This window comes from Neolamprologus brichardi, chromosome 2 (genome assembly GCF_056152115.1).
Source record: "Neolamprologus brichardi isolate AB-2024 chromosome 2, ASM5615211v1, whole genome shotgun sequence".
Taxonomy (NCBI): domain Eukaryota; kingdom Metazoa; phylum Chordata; class Actinopteri; order Cichliformes; family Cichlidae; genus Neolamprologus; species Neolamprologus brichardi.
Genome location: NC_142105.1, coordinates 19,463,410 through 19,484,353, shown reverse-complemented (window position 1 = coordinate 19,484,353; position 20,944 = coordinate 19,463,410). Strand labels below are relative to the sequence as shown.

General features: G+C 45.1%; 2 protein-coding genes across 5 annotated transcripts; one reads left to right on the top strand and one right to left on the bottom strand.

The window, feature by feature from the left end:
- Positions 1 to 909: 909 nt before the first annotated feature.
- Positions 910 to 4,390, top strand: LOC102779792 (uncharacterized). The gene is made up of 6 exons (XM_035910326.2): positions 910 to 1,069; positions 2,027 to 2,059; positions 2,237 to 2,266; positions 2,922 to 2,969; positions 3,061 to 3,180; positions 3,297 to 4,390. Exons 1-6 carry the CDS (start codon positions 1,055 to 1,057, stop codon positions 3,342 to 3,344), a joined length of 294 nt encoding a protein of 97 aa, XP_035766219.1. The 5' UTR covers positions 910 to 1,054; the 3' UTR covers positions 3,345 to 4,390.
- A 7,075-nt stretch (positions 4,391 to 11,465) lies between these two features.
- Positions 11,466 to 20,902, bottom strand: tent5d (terminal nucleotidyltransferase 5D). Of its 4 annotated transcripts, none has more exons than XM_006781784.2 (4): positions 20,863 to 20,902; positions 19,258 to 19,731; positions 16,548 to 16,862; positions 11,466 to 16,288 (listed from the first exon to the last, which is right to left on the bottom strand). In XM_006781784.2, exons 2-4 carry the CDS (start codon positions 19,270 to 19,272, stop codon positions 13,004 to 13,006), a joined length of 3,615 nt encoding a protein of 1,204 aa, XP_006781847.2. In that variant the 5' UTR covers positions 19,273 to 19,731; positions 20,863 to 20,902; the 3' UTR covers positions 11,466 to 13,003. The 4 variants fall into 4 exon arrangements, with proteins under 4 accessions (XP_006781847.2, XP_006781846.2, XP_006781848.2 ...); XM_006781783.3 differs by lacking the exon at positions 20,863 to 20,902 and adding an exon at positions 20,490 to 20,751; XM_006781785.3 differs by lacking the exon at positions 20,863 to 20,902 and adding an exon at positions 19,811 to 20,021.
- Between the last annotated feature and the right edge of the window lie 42 nt (positions 20,903 to 20,944).

Below are 20,944 nucleotides of genomic sequence, written 5' to 3'. Positions count from 1 at the left end.
CTCTCTCCGTTTGTGTGTGTGTGTGTGGAGCTGAAAAGCACACACTCTCAGACTGGTACACGCACAGAGAGGTGGCCTGTCAAGATGGTAACGGGGTTATACTGCCTGAATATTTCAGCATCGACCTCCCCCTCCACAGCATCACCACCACCCCTCCTCACCCCTTTGTCTGTAAGCCAGACACCGGCTATTGTTCGGCGCACAATGCACGTGTGCACGGTTACAGGTGTCCCGGCACTACGTGTGAACGAGGAGGCAGGTTAATGTGATAGAAAATAAAATTCTGATTTGATTTGATTTTTTTTAGCGTGTGTGTGTGTGTGTGACAGCACAGCCTGTGGAAGCGCCGTCTTCAGAGCAGGCGCTTTATTATTAGCCGGGCTTCGTGGGCCCCCTGCAGGCGTCTGGAGAAGTCGACGCGAGGCCTTTTTTTTCCCTGAAACGAATTTAAGGAAAGCCGACTGACAAAAAAAGTGTCGGAGAGGAGGAGGGGGAGGAGTGGGCGCCATATTGGACTGAAACTCGAAGTGAATCTATGGTTAAATCTCCCCCGCTGACTTCTGCAGAGGCGAGCCTGTGCTTTAATAAGAGCCAGCGAGGATGCCTGGCTCGCACTGGGGGCATGTTGCCTGCCGCCGGGGCCTGTATGAACCATGCATGCGGCTCCCTCTCGCTCTCTCACACACACACTAACACGGCTCACTCGTGTGAAGGCAAACATGTCCTCGAACGCGAGCCTTTTCCCCCTTCTTTGCAGGCTTCCTCCCATCTCCCTCTGCAAGAACAAGCCATTCGCGGCAGACCCCTCAACATCACCGGCTCCAAAATTCCAAGTGTTCTGCAGCCCCGAATGGCGTCACCCGATTGGCCGAGGGCCTATCAATCATGCCTTTAGCCGCACCCCTCCCCCCATTCAACCACTCGCCTCTCTGTTCCAGTGTGTTTACTACACTGCCGAGCATAAGGGAGACACTCGTCTTCACATGCACTGATCCCACAGAGAAAAAAAACAGTTTTTAGTTGTATTTGTAAGGAAACCCTCCAAGAGATCAACATGCCCAAGAGAAAGGTACGTATTACGAAAATAGCAAAAATACTTTGAGGCGGATAGCAGCCATTAATGCAATGAAAACGATTGTGAAGACATCCCTCTGAGACATTACTTAATTATAACGCAACGGATAGCGGTTATTTTTCGCTGGTAATTTTTTGCCTGTTTTCTAGATATAATCTGCATTTTTTTTGTGTTAGAGCGAATATTTTCCTGCTCGGACACGGCCTTTAAAACGCCTTTTTCGTGTGCGAGCCGCTGTCCTTTGGGGAGTCAGAAGTCTCTCTCTCGGTCTCCATGCAGTTAAAGCACAAGCAGCAGCCATGCTTTGCAGCTCTTGTCCACCTTCGTCGCCCGACCTACCGAGAACAAACGCTTCGCTTATCGCCGTTCGGGCTCCAAACCGGCCCGAAGTGGCGCCAGAAAATGCCTTAGTGGCTTTACTTTGCATTTTGACCGCGAAAACAAACATTCGCCGTCGCGTTTCGATAAAATTATATATTTTCTCTCTTTGTTCGCGGTCCCAAATGGCTGCGATGGCGTTTCCCTGCCGCCCGGTGGCGCCCGTGAGCCCGCTAAACCTGGTCCCTCCCCCTTCTCAGAGACTCCCGCGCCAGCTTTCAAATCTCAGCTCCATGCATTGAATGAGAGAAAGAGATGGGGGGCGTGGAAGGGGAAAGCAAGGCCTGGACCCTCGAAATATGGCCTCAGAGACCCGCATGGCTCTGCTCTCACAGCCTCCGTCGGAATCCAGGCGTGGAGCCGGCATTTCTGGCCTGTAAATCGCTTAAACCCACCTGTATTTGAAATGAACTTTGCTTTTCACCTGAAACTGAAAAGTTTTTTCAGCACCTCTATGACCAATCCTAATATGTGTCCAGGTTGCACAGCATCTGTTCGCTGTTGATATAAACAGCAGCTAAGCTCTTATTTTTTCCAGTCAATCATTTAAAGATGTTGTGTTGTGTTTTTCAGGCACACGGAGCAGAGGCAGGAGAAAAGGAGGAGGTAAGCAAGGAAACGACGAGCTGCACCTCTCGCACGCCATTTAAATTCAGATTTTAATCGGCACGTGAGAGATTAAAAGGGAAAATAAAATTTTTAGATTAAATACCTGTGTGTCTGTGCTTCCTGCTTGTCAAAATAAAAGCCTCGCATTAACAACAACCTCTTGTCATGTTTCAGCCCCAGAGGAGATCAGCTCGGTTATCGGCGGTAAGATGGCACACACTTTTACACGCTCACCGACATCACCTGCTGAGAATCGACACATAAAAAAGCCAAACAAAGCAGAGCGGCTAAAAGTGTAGCATATGCAGATATTTAAATCGAGTGTGCATAGGGGCGCATAGGAGCAAGAACTGCGTTTTCCAGCAAAGCAAAACTTTTCAACAAGTTGTTTTTGCATAACATAACATAGCAGTGACTTGAAAACAGTTATATAGTGCATTAGAGTGCATTAAAATTACTACAAATGTCTCAGATATACTTTAATTTGTCTAAATTCACAATTAAAGCAAGATTAATGAACATCACAGTGAGTTAAAACAGCCAAAATCAACCTCAAAGATGTGTTCACATGTATCTACATGTAATACTAATTAAAAGCCAATAGCTGGCATAATCGAGCCCCAGTATTGACTGTGTTTTGTTTTTGCTTTTTTTAATTATTGACACAGTGTCTTTATTCAAAGAAGTTTCTTTTCAGGAACATTTTAGGGGTTTAAAGATGTCTTTCATGCACCAAAGTCCTCATGAACATTCAGAAGTACTGGGGAAAAAACAGGCTCTAAACTATCATAGATACTCCTGTAGTGCTGCTGTATTCCAGCGTAGCAGTTTCCACATCGCTTTCCTCTTCTTTCCCCAGAAACCGGCCCCGCCCAAGCCGGAACCAAAGGTGAAGAAGGCGGCGAAGGTGAGAGGCTAAATGAAGTTGTATTTGAGGGTGGAGGGAGGGCGTTTGTAGATGCTCAGCATGCTCACTGCTTGTGTCTAAACCTGAACAGAAAGAAAAGGCTGTGAACGACAAGAAGGAGGACAAGAAGACCAAGAAGGCGAAGGAGAACGCCGAGGCAGAGGCGAACGAGGAAAACCACTCTGAGAACGGCGAGGCCAAGACCAACGAGGTGTGTGAGCAGTGGGACGCCCCTCCCCTTGGCCTTTTTGGACAACCCTGGTAATTTCACGATTTCACCAAAAACTAACAAAGTTTTAACTTCAGCCTTTCTGCTTCATCCCTTAGGTGGAGGCAGCTCCCGAGGAGGCCAAGGAGGAGGCCAAGTCCGAGTAGCACCACTGCCCAAACTCTCTCCTCCTCCGTCTTCTACAGCCCCCCCCCACCCCACCCAAAAAACTACCCCAACCAGTCCCACCCCACGCCCCCTCTAAGTCTCTCTCACATGGTTTCCCTCCAAGGCGTATTGTTAACAGAGGAATATTTTTATCAATGATTTTATAAGTATCCGTACAGATTTTTAGCACAAAAAAGCAAAGCTGATTATGGAGCGCCTTGCAGATTTGCAGTGGTCATATCAAAGTGTCTGCAAGCGAAATGAACACACTAAAATCTTTTTTAAATGGCATTTCATGATTGTTGAAGGCTTGTTTTTGGTGTAGAAAGCGTGTCCCTGCCGGATTGGCTATGTTGTGAGTTGTGTATTACTGTGGGTTTTTTTTGTTTGTTTGTTTCACTTCTAACTCCACAAAAATCAGTCCTTTTCTTCCTCACCTCCTCCCCTTTCTCCCCCCTTTTATCCACGTTTTTACTACAACGGTTCAGACATGTCGGTGTGGGCGATTCCTTTTAGACCTCTATAAACGTGCAGTGAGTCCCCTCCTCTTTTTTTTTCCATTTTTGTTTCTCTGCTTCTGTCTCATGGTGTTTTTTTTTTTTTTTTCTTTCATTGAAATTGTGTTTTGACGAAGAAGAAGAAAAAAAAGATACAAAACGAAAAACTACTAGCGTGTTGTCCATAAGAAAGAGGAAGACGAACATGTGAAACATTCCGGAGAACGGCGACTGCCTCCGATCCGTCTCCTTAGACGACCCTGCGTGTATAAAAGAAAAGAGGAAAAAAATTCTAAAAAAAAGAACAAAACAAAACAGCTCCCGCTCCATCCACGCTGTCACGCCAGCTTTTCTAAACACTGTTTTTTGTTTTAGTTTTTTTTTGGTTTGGTTTGTTTTTTTGGTTTTTTAACAGCGATTGAATTTGGAATCCTTCTGTGACAAAAAAAAGGAAAAAAAAAAGAAAAAAAATATATGCAGGTGTCCGGTCCCTCTCTTATGTTCTGAAATTCTCTTAATAAAAAGAAGTCCTGGGAATTTTCCTCGAATCGGAGTGTCCAGTTTGCTTTCTTTGAAGACCGAGTGGGATAAATAATGGGAAAAATGGGTTGGGGAGGGGTTGTGAGTCAAAACTCGAGCTCCAAGTGCTCGTTTTGTAGGTAAAAGCAACCATGTGTTTGAATTGAAATATAAAGCCTGCTTGTGTCTTTAAAGCATGCGATTTCCACTACTAACTGTGCTTAAGAGCCTCCCGAGATCTATCTGTACGCATAATCAAAAATGACTGCATTCATTTTTCTTTTTTAAACAAGAACATCCTTGCCACTTAGAAAAATCCAGTATTTCCTTCAAGAGAAGCTGCTGCAGGTTATAGATTCCACATTTCATCCGTCCTCCTTTCTCTGATTACACACTCAAGTCCACTTCATCCTCCAAACTTACTTGAGGCATGTTTGTTACAGCCCAGATTGCAAATATCTGTTGCAAAAGACTCTTTAAGGGAGGTCAGGTCAGCGAAAGGTCAGCCAGACCTTCATTGTTCATCCCACTGATCGATCCTTCTAAAATGCACCAGTGAGAGGACATCATACCCAGTAACTGAGCAAAGTCTTTAATAAAGTCATGCTTCTACATCCTCTCTGGCTCACAGCCTTTACAAACCCAGAGAAAAAGGGCCTAGATGCAGACAGTTCCTAACTGCCTGCTTCTTCCTTCCCCTTTAGGGCTTAACACGCTGACGTTAAACCCTGGCGCGAGTGCTGTGACCCACATTCACCTCGACCCTGAAAGAAAGAAGAAGTCGCTGCTTTATTTCGTAACCTGCTTTAAAGAGAGCCCCATATATAGGTTGCACGTACAAAGCTTTCATGCATCGGTTCATGGCAAAGGCCTGGCAGGAGAATGGTGAAGAAGATGCTTGTAGTCTGCTCAGCAAACACGGTGTGAATGGGCGACTCTGATGTGCACTTGCCTGCAGCACTGGCTGTGTGAGCGTGCACGCTTGCTGTCGAGCCTCAAAGTCAACCGCTGCTGTGAGTTCAAGTATATGAAGACACATATGCATGTGTGTGTGTTTGTAACAGCATTGTTTTTCAGGCTTGGACTGGGTGCAGCAGCCTGCAGCAGCTCCTGTGGTTTAAGCTTCAGCTTTGTGTCTTCATGTGCTTCACTTATCTGTGAATCACTGCACAATAAGACGCTCGATTTTAATTTGTATTTATTTATTTTGTTTAGTTTTGGTTTATTTCCCCCCTTCTCTTCCGCTATGCTGTGCAGCAGTCTCAGTCCCCCTGACCTGCATTGTCATGGCCGAGCACTGGGCTCCATTTTGTCGATGTCTTGCTGTGCGTTAAGCGTCGTTGCGCCTCGCCGCCACTAGATGTCAGTCTTGTCTCATATTTCATACCTTAAAAGAAGCCAAAACAAAAAACGCTCTTTGCCCACGGCCTCATGTGGAGCTTTGATTAACCTTACATTTGATTAACTCATGCATTAAAATGTGTTATTCTGTTTTTTTATTATTATTTTACTATGAGAGATGACTCACACATTTCTTAATGGAGCAAAAAAAAAAAAAAAAAGCGTTTCAAAGGCCTCCTACCTCCCTTCCCCTTCTTATTCACATCTCGCTTCGTTATGGCTTTTAATCCTCTTGTCATCAGCTGGTGTTTAATGCATTTACTTTTCAATCTAGTGTGACTCGAGCCGGGCCGGATAAAAGCACACGGTCGGGCCCAGGCGATTAATTCGCAGCCTCTGTGTGTGAGATCCGTCGATAAGTGAGGGAAACTAAAGGAAATACATTATTGATCAGACAGAAAGTTTCAGATCTCAGCCAGGGTGGTCTCTTTTTTATTGCTCACCACCTTCTTTCATCTGTGCACTCCTTGTGATATTCCTCAGCTCTTACACTCTCATTGATCCGTCCATTCATCCTGTCTCCTGTGATCAGCAGTCTGACTCGTTAACGGCTTTGATACTGAGACACACACAAACACGCGCAAACAAACCAAACATGCAGCCCTCTCTTAAGGCAATCGGGCATCAAAGTTCTAATTAGCCCCTACCGATATTGTTTTATCTTCTGCCTGTGTGTGCGTGCTGAGTGCTCTGGCTGAAATTGAATGTTTGTCTGCCTGCTTTATCTGTCTCTCGGCCCATCTGCCGGTCTGCCTGCTCATCCTCTTCTGTCTTTTCACTGTCTGGTCTGAGTAATCACAAGGCTACTTTGCCCCCGCCGTGCATGAACCCCCCCTCCACCGCCGGTGTTTACTCTCACTTTGTCCTTACTCCTGGCAGGCTTGTTGACTAAAATAGCCCCCACCCCCATTTCCCCCCTTTTATTTATTTATTTTTAAACATTTGCACAGCCTATTCTGTCATCCCACGCGTTTTCAGCTCCCGTCGTTTACCTCCCCCTGTCCGCATCCCTCTGGTCAGGGATTGTGCATGTTTGCACACATCTTCCCCGCGTAGTTCGGTGTGTGTTACATGGAAGGAGATGGAGGGTGGGGTGCTCTCTGTGTAAAAAAGAATGAGGATGACCTTTAGCGAGGAAGTGATTTATATGATGCCCTGTCGTCAGCAGGAAGAGCACTGTGTGAATGTGGATGAGCAATTGTTGTGGAAAGGACGTCACACTTTTTGCACACGCGTAAAGCAGGACACACACACACACACACACACACACACACACACACACACACACACACACAAGGTGCCAGCAGGTTCAGATTCACATTTTGTATGGAAAATGTCTGGCTGTCTTAAACAACTGTTTGTGTTCGACTGTCTTGTTTATCTGTACTCGATGGGGGTGGGATGTTCAGGAGTGAATGGGAACACGCAGAAGGAGAAAGAGAGGAAGAGGAAACTAACGGGAGGTGAGGAAGAAGAGGGGAAGGAGAGAAGAGAGGAGAGGAAGTGTGCAGGGGAGAAGAGCTGGATGCAGATGGGGATCTATTCTCTCCGTGCACACAGACAAGATGGAAATGAGTGGGCGTCTGTGACGTCAATCAGTGAACACACACACACACACACACACACACACACACACACACACACACACACACACACACACACACACACACACTCCCCTCCTCTTCCAGTCCCATGCTAATACATGCTTCACTGCAAACAGCAGCAGTCCTACGGATCACAGGCATAAACATCAGCACACACAAACACCCTCTCCACCACATCCACACACACACATCTTCGCGCATCCACACACACACACACACACAGGCACATTCAGACATGCAGAACTGAGTTTCATCTCTGAGCGGCTCGCGGAGCGCAGGATCTCTGCTCTGTTGTTTACACAGAAAGAAAATCTTGTTTGGCGCCACAGATGGCATTTAAACACACTCAGATCTTTACCAAAGTATAAAAAAAAATGAATCTCTTCTAGTCAGATCAATATAAACATATATATGTTTTGTTCAATCTGTTAAAATTTCTTCTAAGTTTTTCGAACTTGTCAAGTCTGTCAGCGAAGTCTTTGTTTGAACCTTCTGCAGAGAGCGCACTCACTTAAATTAAAATTTCAATAAGAAACAAAAAAACTGGCATATAAGCCAACTCCAGCGCACGCTTACAGCCACTCTTGTTTTTGTGCAGACCTAATGGAAAGTTGCTGTGTATATGTAATGTGGAATTATCTTCCTTTTAATGGATGAAGGTTCCGCTGAATTCAGTCCCGGCCTCCGTAGACTTCTCGTGCCATCTTATCGCTGACTGAGGGAATCGAAACAAGCAAATATAAATTCTTCATGTATAACCAAGAATGTACACAATATCACACAACATAGCATTAGGGGGTTGTTGGAAGAATGAAAAGAAGATGACTACAATTAAAGCATGCTATTGACGCACATAGATGGGTTATCTTGTTGAATGCTGGGTAACTGTACCCCACTGTTCATTTAAATGAGAGGGTGTGAAGAGTCTAAAAGGAATCCACCGCATCTTGTCTTGAACATGAAAAGAACTACTTTCTAAAAGCTGACATTTTTTTTTAAGGATTTGAGCACAGAAACTGAAATTCGTCAGTGAATGTCACAATACATCATCAGCTACATAGCAGCACTTGTGCTGCTGTATGAAGCAAAACACTTGGTAAACTCACAGCAGCCACCTGCATGTTTTTCTCAGTAAAATGGGCCCCTCCCGCTGTCGTAAACCTCCCTTTCCGTCCGCCTGATTGATCACCTCTTATGTAAGCCAGTGTCTTTGCCACACAGCCACCATTAAGATCCATTATGCTGAATTTAGTTTGCATAATTAAAAAAAGAAGTAAGGTCTCGTTGACCCGCGGGTTCCTGAATAAATCTGATAACTAAGAGTGAAGTAGGCAGGCGGGAGGCACAGACAACCGCTCAGTAAACATAATTGTCTGCCACTATATTCCACATCGGTGCACAATTTTCCACTACTTTAAGAGGAAGTTAAAGCCATCGTGGTGCGAGCTGAGCGTGAAAAACATCACAGATGGGTTGGCGCCGCTCGGAGAGAAAGAAAGTGATATGATCGACAGCTTTGATTCCTCAAGGTTTTCTGATTCAGGGCCCATGTAAGGCGTGCATTTGGCAAGTTCGCCTTTAAGAAATCATCCATCCATGTCACAGAGTCGTGACGACACAGACTTCTATCTAGAGAAATGAAAAAACTATTTTTGAAACACTCCACGCTGCCTGCCCAATTTTTGCTTTTAAGGATGAATTACCGGATAAAGTAAGAGCGCATCCGTTTCAGAGCGGGGGCGGCGTGTGTCTGTGTGTGTTCCTAAAGTGGGGGGTTTGGGTGTGTGGGTGTGGTGGGTAGCATTAATGATGCAGCAGACACTTGTCTTTCTGACTGCTTTATTTCTTTGAGTATTTATTCCCCCCCCCCCCATAATGTTCTCATGTATCCTCAGCTGGAAGAGGACTGAGTCACTGCAGCCATGGAAGCAGGTGGGTGGGTAGGAACACAGTGGATGGGAGGGCGAGGACATGGGTGTGGGATGTGGGGTAGTAGGAGATGAGGGAGGGGATGATGAAGAGGGAGTTTGTAGTGAATGAAAGAAAGAATATATGAATGGTGAATACTGTGTGTCCATTTTATTGCTCTGCACTGCTCAATCACTAAGAGATAAATTCTGTCTGCAAAGGCGAATAAAGCCGTCCAAACTGGTTTTGGACTCTTACATTCGCTCGCAGGAGACTTTAAAGGGTAATCGAGAGAAAGAAGCAGAAAAATTAATTCATGGGAATATGATCGGGGGAGTGGGAGCAGGGGGAATACATTTGTCGGCAGCCTTAATTATCTTAATACACACTTCAGGCAAAGCTACATGTTTCATCCCTTAAGCCTCCGCTAACCCCAACTTGATGCTTTGCTTTGCTTTTCTCTTCTTTCTTTCTTTCTTTTTTTTTTTTTTTCTTTTTTTTTACATTTTTTCCCCTGCAGAGGCTAAATGTGCCCACAAGCGATTCCAGTTTTAACTCCGAGGTATAAAAAGATTAGGCAATGTGAGCATACCAAACTAGAACCCATATTGTGTTCATAAAATGGTGCTGAGAACATCATCTAATCAAATGTATTGGCCTGAGTGTGTGAGGGACAGAAAGAGACAAAGGCAGATGTGTGGGTGATGTTCTCTTTTTGTCACACTGAGTTTGAAAATGTTTATTGAGGGTGGACGGGTGGGCAGACCATTAGGAAAATTGATGTGCATGCAGATGTGTGTGGACATGTGTGTGTGTGTTCCTGCTCTGACATCACTGCTGCCGTCACTGCAGCCACCTCACGGTGACTCCCTTGTGACTGAAGGCCTGACAACCTCCCACGCTCTCCCCATCAAACTCCCATGCTCCTGCTCCTCTCTCGCCTGGCTTCATCTATAAACCCACCCCCCTCCCACCTCACTCACTCCTCGTCCCCTGCTTTCCGTCTCCTCCTCAGCTCCGTTGATATATCCATACATCTTCTCCGTCCACCATCTTTTCACCTCACCCACCTTCTTTTCCTTCTTCCTGTTTTTTTCCCATCTCTTTCTCCCCCTCATTTGGTGTGTGGGTCTTCCCTGTCTTCCGTCATGCTCTCTGCACCCACAGTGCTCCCTGTCTGTGTCTCTATGGAAACCCTGTGTGGACATGAGTAGCTCAGAGGTTTGTGAAACACTGATACAGACACTATTAGATCACATGCTCCCGTTTCCTCTCAGAAAGCCGCGTGCATGTGCAAGCCCTACTGTGTGGGAATAGATACTGCGTGACCATGGCAATACAGCCTCCTCGCAAGATACACCTCGTCTCCCCCTGAGCCAATGACCTATCAATGGTGTGAAGTGGGAGTATAGGATGGAATGAGGGAGTAAGGAGGGAGGCCTGTTGTTTCATTATACTGTAAGTCTCTTCAATTACTAGCTGGGGAAAGGGACCACCTGATGCCGCCTCTGCACAAATATTTCCATCAGAAGAACACACACAAGGCTGTGTTACCATGGCTTCAGAGGACTCTTGACTTACAGTCATTTCTTAGAGACATACCTTAACCTTATCGCCTTACCTTAAAATATGTCCCCATTTTATACTATAGTGATTTAAATTGCTTTATGTCCTCATAAAGATGACAAGTCCCCATAAATATGACTATGTAAACAGATTTAGGACCCCATAGTATCATAAATTCCAACCCATACAAACATACACACACGCCGTCCCCCTCCTCTCCTTTCTCCCCTATCACTCTCACACCTCATGAACCGTACTCTCCTCACATTTACACATTGTTGAGCCTGCTGTGTTGCGTAGCTCGTGCGTCATCTGTGTCCAAACACATCAGAAGGACAGGTGATTTGTGATAAGAGGCCTCGCACAGACAGAATTTTACAGCTCTGGGTCGCTCTCCTGGGCACCATCGTTATTTGTCGGTCACGCTTAAGTGGATCATTACAGAGCTTAATCACGGGGAAGGATACGTAAGCTGCACAGCATGTCATTTCGGGAGTGCCGTGAGGTTATGAACGTGCGTGCAAAAAGGCAGGAAAATACGATAGTGGAAATCTTTTTCTCTTTGCAGTCGAAGCATTAACTGATTTGAAAAAGGGGGAAAAAAAGAATCAGTTTCACTCACATGTGAAGGTTTGTCGAGTCTCCCCTTTATTTTATCAAAATGTACATACAGAAACTACAACAGGACTACATTAAAGAAGACATCAAAATGGGCAGCAATAACAGGGGTCAACAACTGAACAAACACCCAACCCAGCCCCAGGCCCACCCCATTAACATCCCCAGTGCAGTGAGATAAAGACATGCCAATGATGTCTCACATTTAGGCACTTGATTTCCCTACCAAACCATCTTTGGTCATAGTTGCTGTTGCACGGTTTCAAACTGAGATTCAAACAGGTTTGAGGTGGATCCGAACTCGATTCACGTGGATTCTGCTGCGAATCGGCCGAAGCCGATGTACGCTGAGAGGAGTCGCATGAGTTTAAAAGCAAATCGGTTTAGACAGAGCTGCATCTGCCAGGTTTAGAGATGACCCAAAGATGGTTTTAACCTGACCGCCTCCATAGAGTAAACCGCAGTATTAATTAAATTAACACTAGATGATACAATACTTCACATAATTACAGAAAAGACTCCACAACAGAAAGGAATCAAGCAGCACATCTTAACACAGTTTACCTGAAAACAACGCAGTGTATTTTCACACGATATACTGTAATCAATACGCTGTACAGTCTATTCCAAAGGCAAGGTTGTTAGACTTTTTTGTAAGAACTAATCAGTCTTTTTACCACTGAGTATAATCTTGGAAAGTCTTGCAAAAATAGATCAATTTTTAATAAATTAAAAGCCTTGTTTTGATTGTAGGATGTGACCTTTTAAGCTACTCATGCATTGTCTAACTTTGTGTGTATACAGTAATATGCGTTACCTTGTATCTCTTTATGTATGTATGCATGTATGTGTGTCTATATGTATGAGAGTGATTTGATAAAAATACTGTACACACTAGTAGACTTATCCCGCTCTCCTTTTTTTGGAATACACCTCTTTCGGTAAAGGAATAACAAAGTTACATTAAACTGTTTAAGAAGCATAGTAGTCACACAGTATTTGGCAGTGAACAGTCCTAATTTATCCATGCACAATATCAACCACAGGCAAGGTCCACATTCTGAACAAACCCATTAAGAACAACACAGTAAGAACATGTAAAGAGTTTACAAGAATTTAAGACCCTGGAAGTGTGTGTGTGTGTGTGTGTGTGTGTGTGTGTGTGTGTGTGTGTGAGTGTGTGTGAGAGAGAGAGAGAGAGAGAGAGAGAGAGAGAATGTCCACAGCACATTTGGTTTCCCAGGGAGACCAAAGGCCTATGACTCATGTAGTGCATACAGCATTTTCTGGAATTTTTAACAATATCGGAAGAATTATTATTTTCCACAAAGCCCAGATAATTACATATAATCATGTTAGAACCTTACAGAGTACTTGGGGAGTTTAGTGTAAAAACCCACTCAATCCCACCCCCATAGGTCTATTATAGACCAAACAGTTTATCCCTGGATTATATTTCCATTCTCAAGCTTTTTCTTTGGAGCATGCACCATCCCCTAGCTCAATTGTGTATTTTGTGTAATGACATGTATATCCATGCATGTTTTACACAAGTCCAGTTTGCGGGTGCAGGTGTAAAGGGTAAGGTTGGTACAGCAGAGCTGATCCCCCTTGGGGTATGTAGTAGCTGCAGTAGCTGGGTTCTGCTAGATAGGGGGCAGTGTGCTCAGCAAGGTACGGGGCAGGCTGGTAGAAGCACGTCACATGGTCTGTGTTGGGTATTATGTTCTGCTCTCCCAGAACCTTCAGTGCCAGCACTGTGATCATATTCAGTGTTTGACGCCTTTCGTGTCCCATCAGACACACTGTGCTGTCATCTACCACACGACGCAACGTCATCAAGTACTGGTACTTGCTTCTCTCCTCGCCGATAAAATGGTTCTTCAAGTAGGACAGGATCTTTCGCTGTTGTTCCTGCACGTCAGGGAAATCAATAAAAAAGCGTGAGCACATGTAGCGCTCCAGTGTCTTTATCTGAGTCTCGCTGGCTGGTCGGTAGTCTCGCACCAACAGGTTGCTGTATTTCAACAAGCCACCACCTCGAATCTCTTCGGGGTTCCTGGTAGCAATCAGGCGGTAGCGCAGGTGGTCCATGGCAGCCTCAAAGTCACCATACATGCTCTCCGCCAGGACCTCGACAGCAGGGACTGAGTCAGATGCCTGAGGAGAGTCACACTGTTCAGAAGTGTCTGTGGTTACCTCAGGGGCCTCTTTGTTCTCAGGCACAGAGTTGGCTGCCTCAGCGGCTTCTGGAGAGGCAGATTCCCCGGGGCATTCAGACTGAGAGTGAGGCAGAACATGTGAGGTGGAACTTGGGATAGTGATTGGAAAAGAGACAGGCTCAGTAACCTGAGGCAAAGATGAGATATATTCATGTTCTTTTTTAACCTCCAACTGTAAGAGAGGAACTCCCGGCTGAGGGGAAGACTCTTTAATCTGTTCATCACTGTCTGTGTTTAGTATCAAAGGCTCCATGTCTGAAGATACCTGAGGTACAAGGTCCTCCGACTCCACCGGTGGAGTGAGGCAGAGGAGGGGAGGGCTCAGGCAGGGGGAAGGGGGGGTGAGACAGAGCGGTGTAGGGCTCAAGCTGAGCATTGGAGGGGTGAGGTAAGGAGGCGAGCTGAGGCAGGATGAGGTAGGGCTGAAGCTTAGGGTTGGAGAGCTAAAGCTAGTAGCAGGGCTGACAGTGCTTAGCATCGGAGACGAGAGGCAGTGAGATGGAGGGGTCAGGCATGGGGGAGGGCTGAGGATGGGGGGTGGGGGAGTTAGGCAAGGAGGGGACAGACTGACTACTGGAGGGGTGAGACAGGACACAGGAGGTGTAACACAGTGGACAGGAGAAGCTGAACTGAAGGCAGACCCTTGCGGACTGTCACTTGGTTGATTCACAGCCATCTTTTTGGTCTCTTGTTCTGTTCTGGAAGTAGAAGGATCTGACTGTGAAACTAACATGTCTGCTGAGTCAAGGGGCTCTACTTGTTTGGCAGTTTCTGTAGGGGAGGACTGACTGGGTTCACTGAAATCCACATGTGTAGTTGGTGTTTCAGTAGGGCTCTGAGTAGCCGTTTCACCTGGGTCTTCTGTGGCTAACTGAGAAACCGGTGGGTCTTGAGGTAAAGCAGACATGGAATTCAGAGTAAAGGTGGAGATTATATCAAGGGCTGGATCCGGAGCTGGGCTAAAGTTAAGATCTGAAGCTAGGTTACTGGAAGGACTAGGTTCAGAATTAGTTTTAAAAGGAATGGTGCTTGTTGGGGTAGCTGTAGAGTTTGAACTGGAAGCAGTTGGCTCTGTGTTAAAGGCTATCTCGGGGCTCGCGTGAGGGTTTGACTCCAGGCAGGACACAGAAACGAGTAACTCGTTTTCGGGGAGTGAGCTGGGGTTAGGACTGGGGGTGACCTTTCTGCACATCCTCCGAGGGGGTTTGGGGGATGAGTGTTTGAGCACCACCATGTGAGATAGTCTCTCTGAGGCCTTACAAGGGGGAACAGAGGAGGTCTTTTTGTCAGAAGAAAGGCTAGGTGGTGGAAGTAAAATATCCTGAGTATCTGGAGGGTTAGCGGCATCAAGTGTGTTAGGTGTTTTTTCTGAGTTTTCGGTTTGTTGTGTGGTGTCAATCTCCAGCAAATCCTGTGTGTCAGGAAGCTGTGTGCTGCAAAGTGTGAGAGCGGAAGAGGAGGAGCAGGAACAATCAATACCCTGTGTGTTCTCTGTGATTTCACATATTTCTGTGTCAGTTTTCCTCTCTTCTTCTATTTCTTCCTCTGTTTCTGCATTTCTTTCATCTGCTAACTTGTGTGAGGATGTACTAGTGTGTAGAGCTGGCGCACGTTGTGTTTTATCTTCCTCACTGCTGCTCTCACACTCTCCGAAAGACTTAGATACGTTTGTTTTATCAGATTGCTCGGTACTGCGAGGGCTTTCTCTAAGGTTCAGACACTCTCCCTGGGTTTTGTTTGAGGTTTTTGGCATCTCAGACTGTCCCATCTGCTCTGCTTTCTGTTCATCAGGGGGTTTTGTGTAGTTAGCAAGTTCTTTCTGGACAGAGAGTTCTCCGTGGTTTGAATGTGCTGGTGGTAAGTCATCACAGGGCTTCGCTTGGTTTAACTGTTCTACCTTTGTTGAGCCTTCAGTCTTTTCCAAGAGCTCTGGCTCATGTTCAATCTGAGCTGGTGGTTCAGCTTCCTCAGGGGCTTGTTTCTTTTCTGACAAAGATGTCTGGCCTGTCTCGTTTAAGTTTTCTCTGTGCTCTGACACTTCCTTCAACCCTTCAGGTATTTTCTCTTCGCTGTCTTTCTCCAGTGCTGTGTGTTTTGTCTGGTTTGAATGTACAGTTTGTTGCGAGAATTCGTGCTGAGAATTGTTTTCCTGCACCTCATCTCTCTGTTTTATCTGTCTGTTTTGAGCACCTTCTTCACCGAAAATGTCTCTATCTGTGGGCTTTTCTGTTTCTGGCGCAGCTGTTTGATTCAGCAGGGAAGGAGAGTATTTATTCTGATTCTCTGCGGGCTGGTCCTTAACTTCAACCTTATTCATTTTGCGCTGCGAGTCCTGCTGCATGTAAGACTCTAGAAGACGATCCAGAATAATCTGGAAGGAGTCTACGCTGAACTCAAATTGCCGCCTGAGCGCACTCACAAATTTGAGCTCCAGGTTTTTGCCACTGTTGTTTGAGAGGGAGATGAGGCTCCAGCGGTCATGTTCGTTGAAGACTTTTACCATTTTCTGGACATAGGCCTCTTTCATTGTGGCGTTGCTGATCCGTTCCCTGTTGACTGCAGCAGGCAGAAAGTCCAGCAAGCAGCCCAGCACTGACTCTTTGATCACCTGGGAGGGCAAAAAGTTAACAGCATGACAGCTACAACTAAGCACAACGATCTACTGAAATAAAAATCATTGCTGTGGTTTAGGTTTTGGTATAATCTAGTTAAAACAAGCATGATCGATTCAGCTACAAATTAATTATGGTTAGGATTACAATATTATGTTTAACAGAACCCCAGTAAAAACCATTTGCAACCCCTACACGGCTTATTCAATGCTGTCAGCGCAGGTAACTGGTGTCTAAACGCTACAGTAATCTCACCTGGAACTCCTCTTGAGTGGGCAACTCCACTCCAAAGATGATGTCCAAGTCCTTGTAGCTTGTTCCGTTGTCTCGGACAAGGACGTGGCTGGCCGTGGAGCCGTTCAGACGAACATCTCTAACTGTGATTCCCTGCTTCTGCAGCCTGGCCCGCACGGCAATGATGATGTCACGAGGACGCAGCTCCAGCGTGGGAAAATTCCCACGGCCGTGGATTGGAACCACCTCTGAAAGAACCTGATGGAGAACCTCCACCTGCTCAGCGTTCAGACTGTGAAATCGCTGACTGGATTTCTTTTCAGACATGCTGCTGCCCTGAAGGGAGGGATGACAATGAGAGTTTATTACAGCTCCTCAATGAAATATGCTGTGTGTTTAACTCTCTCTCTCTCTTTCTCACACACACACACACACACACTCAGTATCACTCATATGCACACTCTCTGCCAGTCTGCTGTCTGCAAGTCACAGCTTGGCTGACAGCTTTTCCACAATGCTAATGTAACTGCTGTGTTGACAAGCTGACACATGGAGCAAACCACGCAGATGTGCTTTGCATAAATACTCTTCAACTGTTCACCCAGGTCACAGCAAATTATAGGGAAGTGGTCGAGTTACAAAAAGAGTCTGAAATGCTTTACAGTATTTACTACTCACGACTTACAACGTGTTAATTAGTCACTTTATTTACACTCCATCTATTAATAGCTGGCTCAGAATTTAGTGTAATTCCTTTAACTCAAAATATAACATTTACTTAGCCTTTGTATAAGATAATAATAAAAGATAATAAAACGCAACCTTTGTTTATTATTTTCACCAGATAAGAAAGGGTTAAGTTGAATGAGTCATCACCAGCAGACTGCATTAATCACACCAACGTCACTAATTAAAGACACACATCTGTTTTTGTGGCCGTGTGTGCAGCACATGATGCGTGCATATTACAATCAATAACTCCATCCATTTGTGGGACTGCGTGCTAAACGTATAAAAAAATTCCAACCCAAATTGAAACAAAGAGAAATTAAATATGAGCTAATTATGCTGTTTGACATTTAACATGTGCAGTCCTGGCACTTACACACTCAGCCTCTGCATCCAGACTCCATTAATAAATCTCTAAAGAGTCAAAATATTTTCAGTAAGCTGCACAATATCTTTATTTGCCTAACCAAGTCAGTCTGAAGAGTCTCTGTTAAGTGACTGAGTGTGCGATTGTGGGCGCCTGTCAAAGTGTTTCGGCGAGTGAGTGCTCGTGTTCGAGTTTGCAACTGTGGTTCATAGCAGCCCATTATGATCTATTGTTTGCTTTAATCAATAGTTGTCACTCAGTGCTACAGCTGAATGCAGCTGATTGCTATGATTTGTCAATACTAGCAGGCTAAACAGTGGGATAATAATGAGCAGTAATCGGATGCTTTCTGGTATCATTTAGTCAGACACCAGAGGGTTATAGTCTGTAACAACCACAAACAAAATCTATTATGGGGGCGTCTTAGAAAGCTTTGCATGCATTTCAACAAACACTAAATCAGCATAAGTGCAGATCGTACATAAAGCTACAGAAGTACAGAAGTTGCTTTTTTTTGAAGAACTGCTTACCAGGATGAAAAGAAGTTGAGTCTTAGAGCACAGAGCTCCTAAATAGCTTTTGTGGATGAGACATCGGCTCACGTGTCCCACTTTAACCAGGCAAACTTCACATCGCAAAATGATCATACATCCAGACTTGATACAAACACCTCCAGATGTTTACACTTATCACACGCACAGCGACACAATATGTTGACGAGGCACTGCGGGAGCGTTTTTCCAACTGGCCCCTTGTATTTCCCCCACAACCCCCTCCCCCTTTCTCACTCTCCTGCAAACTTGCAGCCTGAGTGACTCATCCAGGCGTATCGGCTCAGCTCACACATAATCTATAGCCACTGAAAACCCAACAAATCTGAGAAGCTCATACACACTGGGCTACATGTACAAACAAACAATAAAGCTCTGTAAACTCAGGTGAATGTCTTGGGTATAAAATCTGTCAATAGCACACAGGAGGAAGAGTTAGTCCTGTGGTTAGAATACTCTAAATATATGTCCTTTATATATACCTATATATAGACACACACACACACATATATATATATATATATATATATATATATATATATATATATATATATATATATATATATGTTATTTGCATGCAAGTCCTTGATTTTTACTTTTATCCCTTTGAAATATTATAAACATATGAATACTGAAGTGGAAGACAACTCAGTAGGCTACTTACTGAGCTTATAACACAATATTTACTGAGAACAAAGTCTGTATTTTAAATGCAGTGCCTGAGTTCACCAGTACATTGCTAAAATAAAGAAATAAATAAGAAATAAAAATACAGCTATTAATTTTTCCCATAAAAGTTAACACCTGCTGGGTGTTACAGTTCACCACTTGTACAGTTTCACAGTCCTTTATTACCTAGAATATACTGGAAGCTGTACAAGAGCCCCACTGTGTTTCATTCTGCCTTGGTGCTCTTCCCTCTAATCAGCTAATCACGCACTTACTTACACCTGAGGTGGCAAGTGGAGGCAATTAAGCGCAATGAAGTGCCTGCCAGGGTAAAGGGCAGCACTCGTGAGAATTAAAAACTTAAAAACGGGATTAAAAAAAAAAAAAAAAACTTCACAGAGCTGAGTGTTCTTACCTGTTGCTGAGGCATCTGAGGGAGCGAGCGGCTCCTGACTTGTCAGCGGGATGAAACAGCGGGTATCCACCGAGCTACAGGTCCGGAGAGTTCGTGTTTTCTACTAGCTTTGTTTTTTCTTTTGAAGTCCCTGCCCGCTCCGTTTAGACTCGATGCTGACGCGGCTGGGTCCCTTATAAGGCATGCGTTGCCAGAATCTGCGCGCGAGTTCATTCGGGCGCTGTCCGGGAGGCGCGTGGTGCTGAAATGAAGAATGAAACGAGTCCTCGCGCTCTTGTTTCTCCTTCGGCAGCCTGGAGCGTAACGCAGTTTCCATAGCGACCTGCCGTCATTCAGTTATGACTGGGGAGTGCGCGCGCACGCGCGTGTGCGTATGAGTGCGCGTGCAGCAGTCTTCTCACAACAATGGTGGAGTTGTGGTGGTAAAGAGGGCGTTAACAAGTGTCAGGGATAATTCGAGTGTTCGTGCCAGGCCTGCATTAAGAAGAATAAAAGTTTACAGGACGAACTAATCACAGCCGTGCAACCTGTGCGTGTACCAACATATCCTCACTTTATTATGTGGCCTTTCTGTGTGTTTGACGTGTCAGCGCTGAACTCAACTGCTACCACATCACCTCAGTATTACACCGTGGCTGAGCTGAGGTTGAGGCCACAAATGTCGGGACATATGGTTTTGGGGGACATTTTCTCAACCGCTTCTCATCACGAAAACATCATTATATCTAATGCTGTGTCCACACAAAGTGTCAGCAGATACAGTATGAGTCATCCATGCAGCTCCCTCCCCCTAACCCAGCCTTAATCCCCCCCTCCCCAAACCCGAGCCTTCTTTGGCTGGCTGGTGCACGCACACACTGGAACACTTTCTCTATCGGGACAATTACAGCCAATAATCCTTCTCCCCCCTTCATACTGCAAATTCTTGCTCCATCCCTTAAAAATCTACTTGCACAAATCCCCGCGCGTGTTCCCTTGCCGTGTTAGCTCACACAGCCATTCTTTCCGTGCGGAACTCTATAAACAAGCAGTTACAGATGTTACCTAGTTACGTGTTAATGCATCCGCAATAAAGTGGAAGGATATGCGTGAAAGCGTTAAGTCAAACACGGCTGGCTCTGTGGAAAAGGTCAATTTACTCCTTCTCTCTCTCTTTCTCCCTCTCAGACACACACACACACACACACACACACACACACAAATGACGTCACTAGACGTGTACCACAACCTACCGATACCGGGTAAACTATTTTTAGCCTGGATGGAACTTGTCTGCTTTGCTTTGGACACGCACACCCAGTCCACTTTTCCAACGGTCGTGACGTAGAAAGCGCGAGCACGTCACGCAGAATCGTGATCAAGTGTGACGACGGTGAAAGGTGGCCAGAAGTATCAGCGATTGTATTCAAAGATAAAGATTAACTAAGATGGTTCACACAACTCTCTTCTGCCCCGATATAAGGGTTTTAATCATAGATCGACATTGTTAATGCAGATAATTTATTCATTAGTTACAAAGCTTATTTTGTACGTGTAAATATGGGTCGAATAGTGCGCTATTAATAAAATATAGATGCAAATGTTGAGAAAAAAGGTCATAAATACCATCAAAAACAAGAAGGAACATTCGGGAATAGTCGTCGTGTCTAATAGACGCTCTTTAGCGCATGCGTGATAAGAGAATTCC

Coding starts and splice junctions, on each gene's coding strand:
- LOC102779792 (XM_035910326.2), top strand. Junction 2,970..3,060: donor AGGTGAAGAAGGCGGCGAAG/GTGAGAGGCTAA, acceptor AAACCTGAACAG/AAAGAAAAGGCTGTGAACGA. Junction 3,181..3,296: donor GCGAGGCCAAGACCAACGAG/GTGTGTGAGCAG, acceptor TTCATCCCTTAG/GTGGAGGCAGCTCCCGAGGA.
- tent5d (XM_006781784.2), bottom strand. Junction 16,289..16,547: donor CCACTCAAGAGGAGTTCCAG/GTGAGATTACTG, acceptor TTGCCCTCCCAG/GTGATCAAAGAGTCAGTGCT.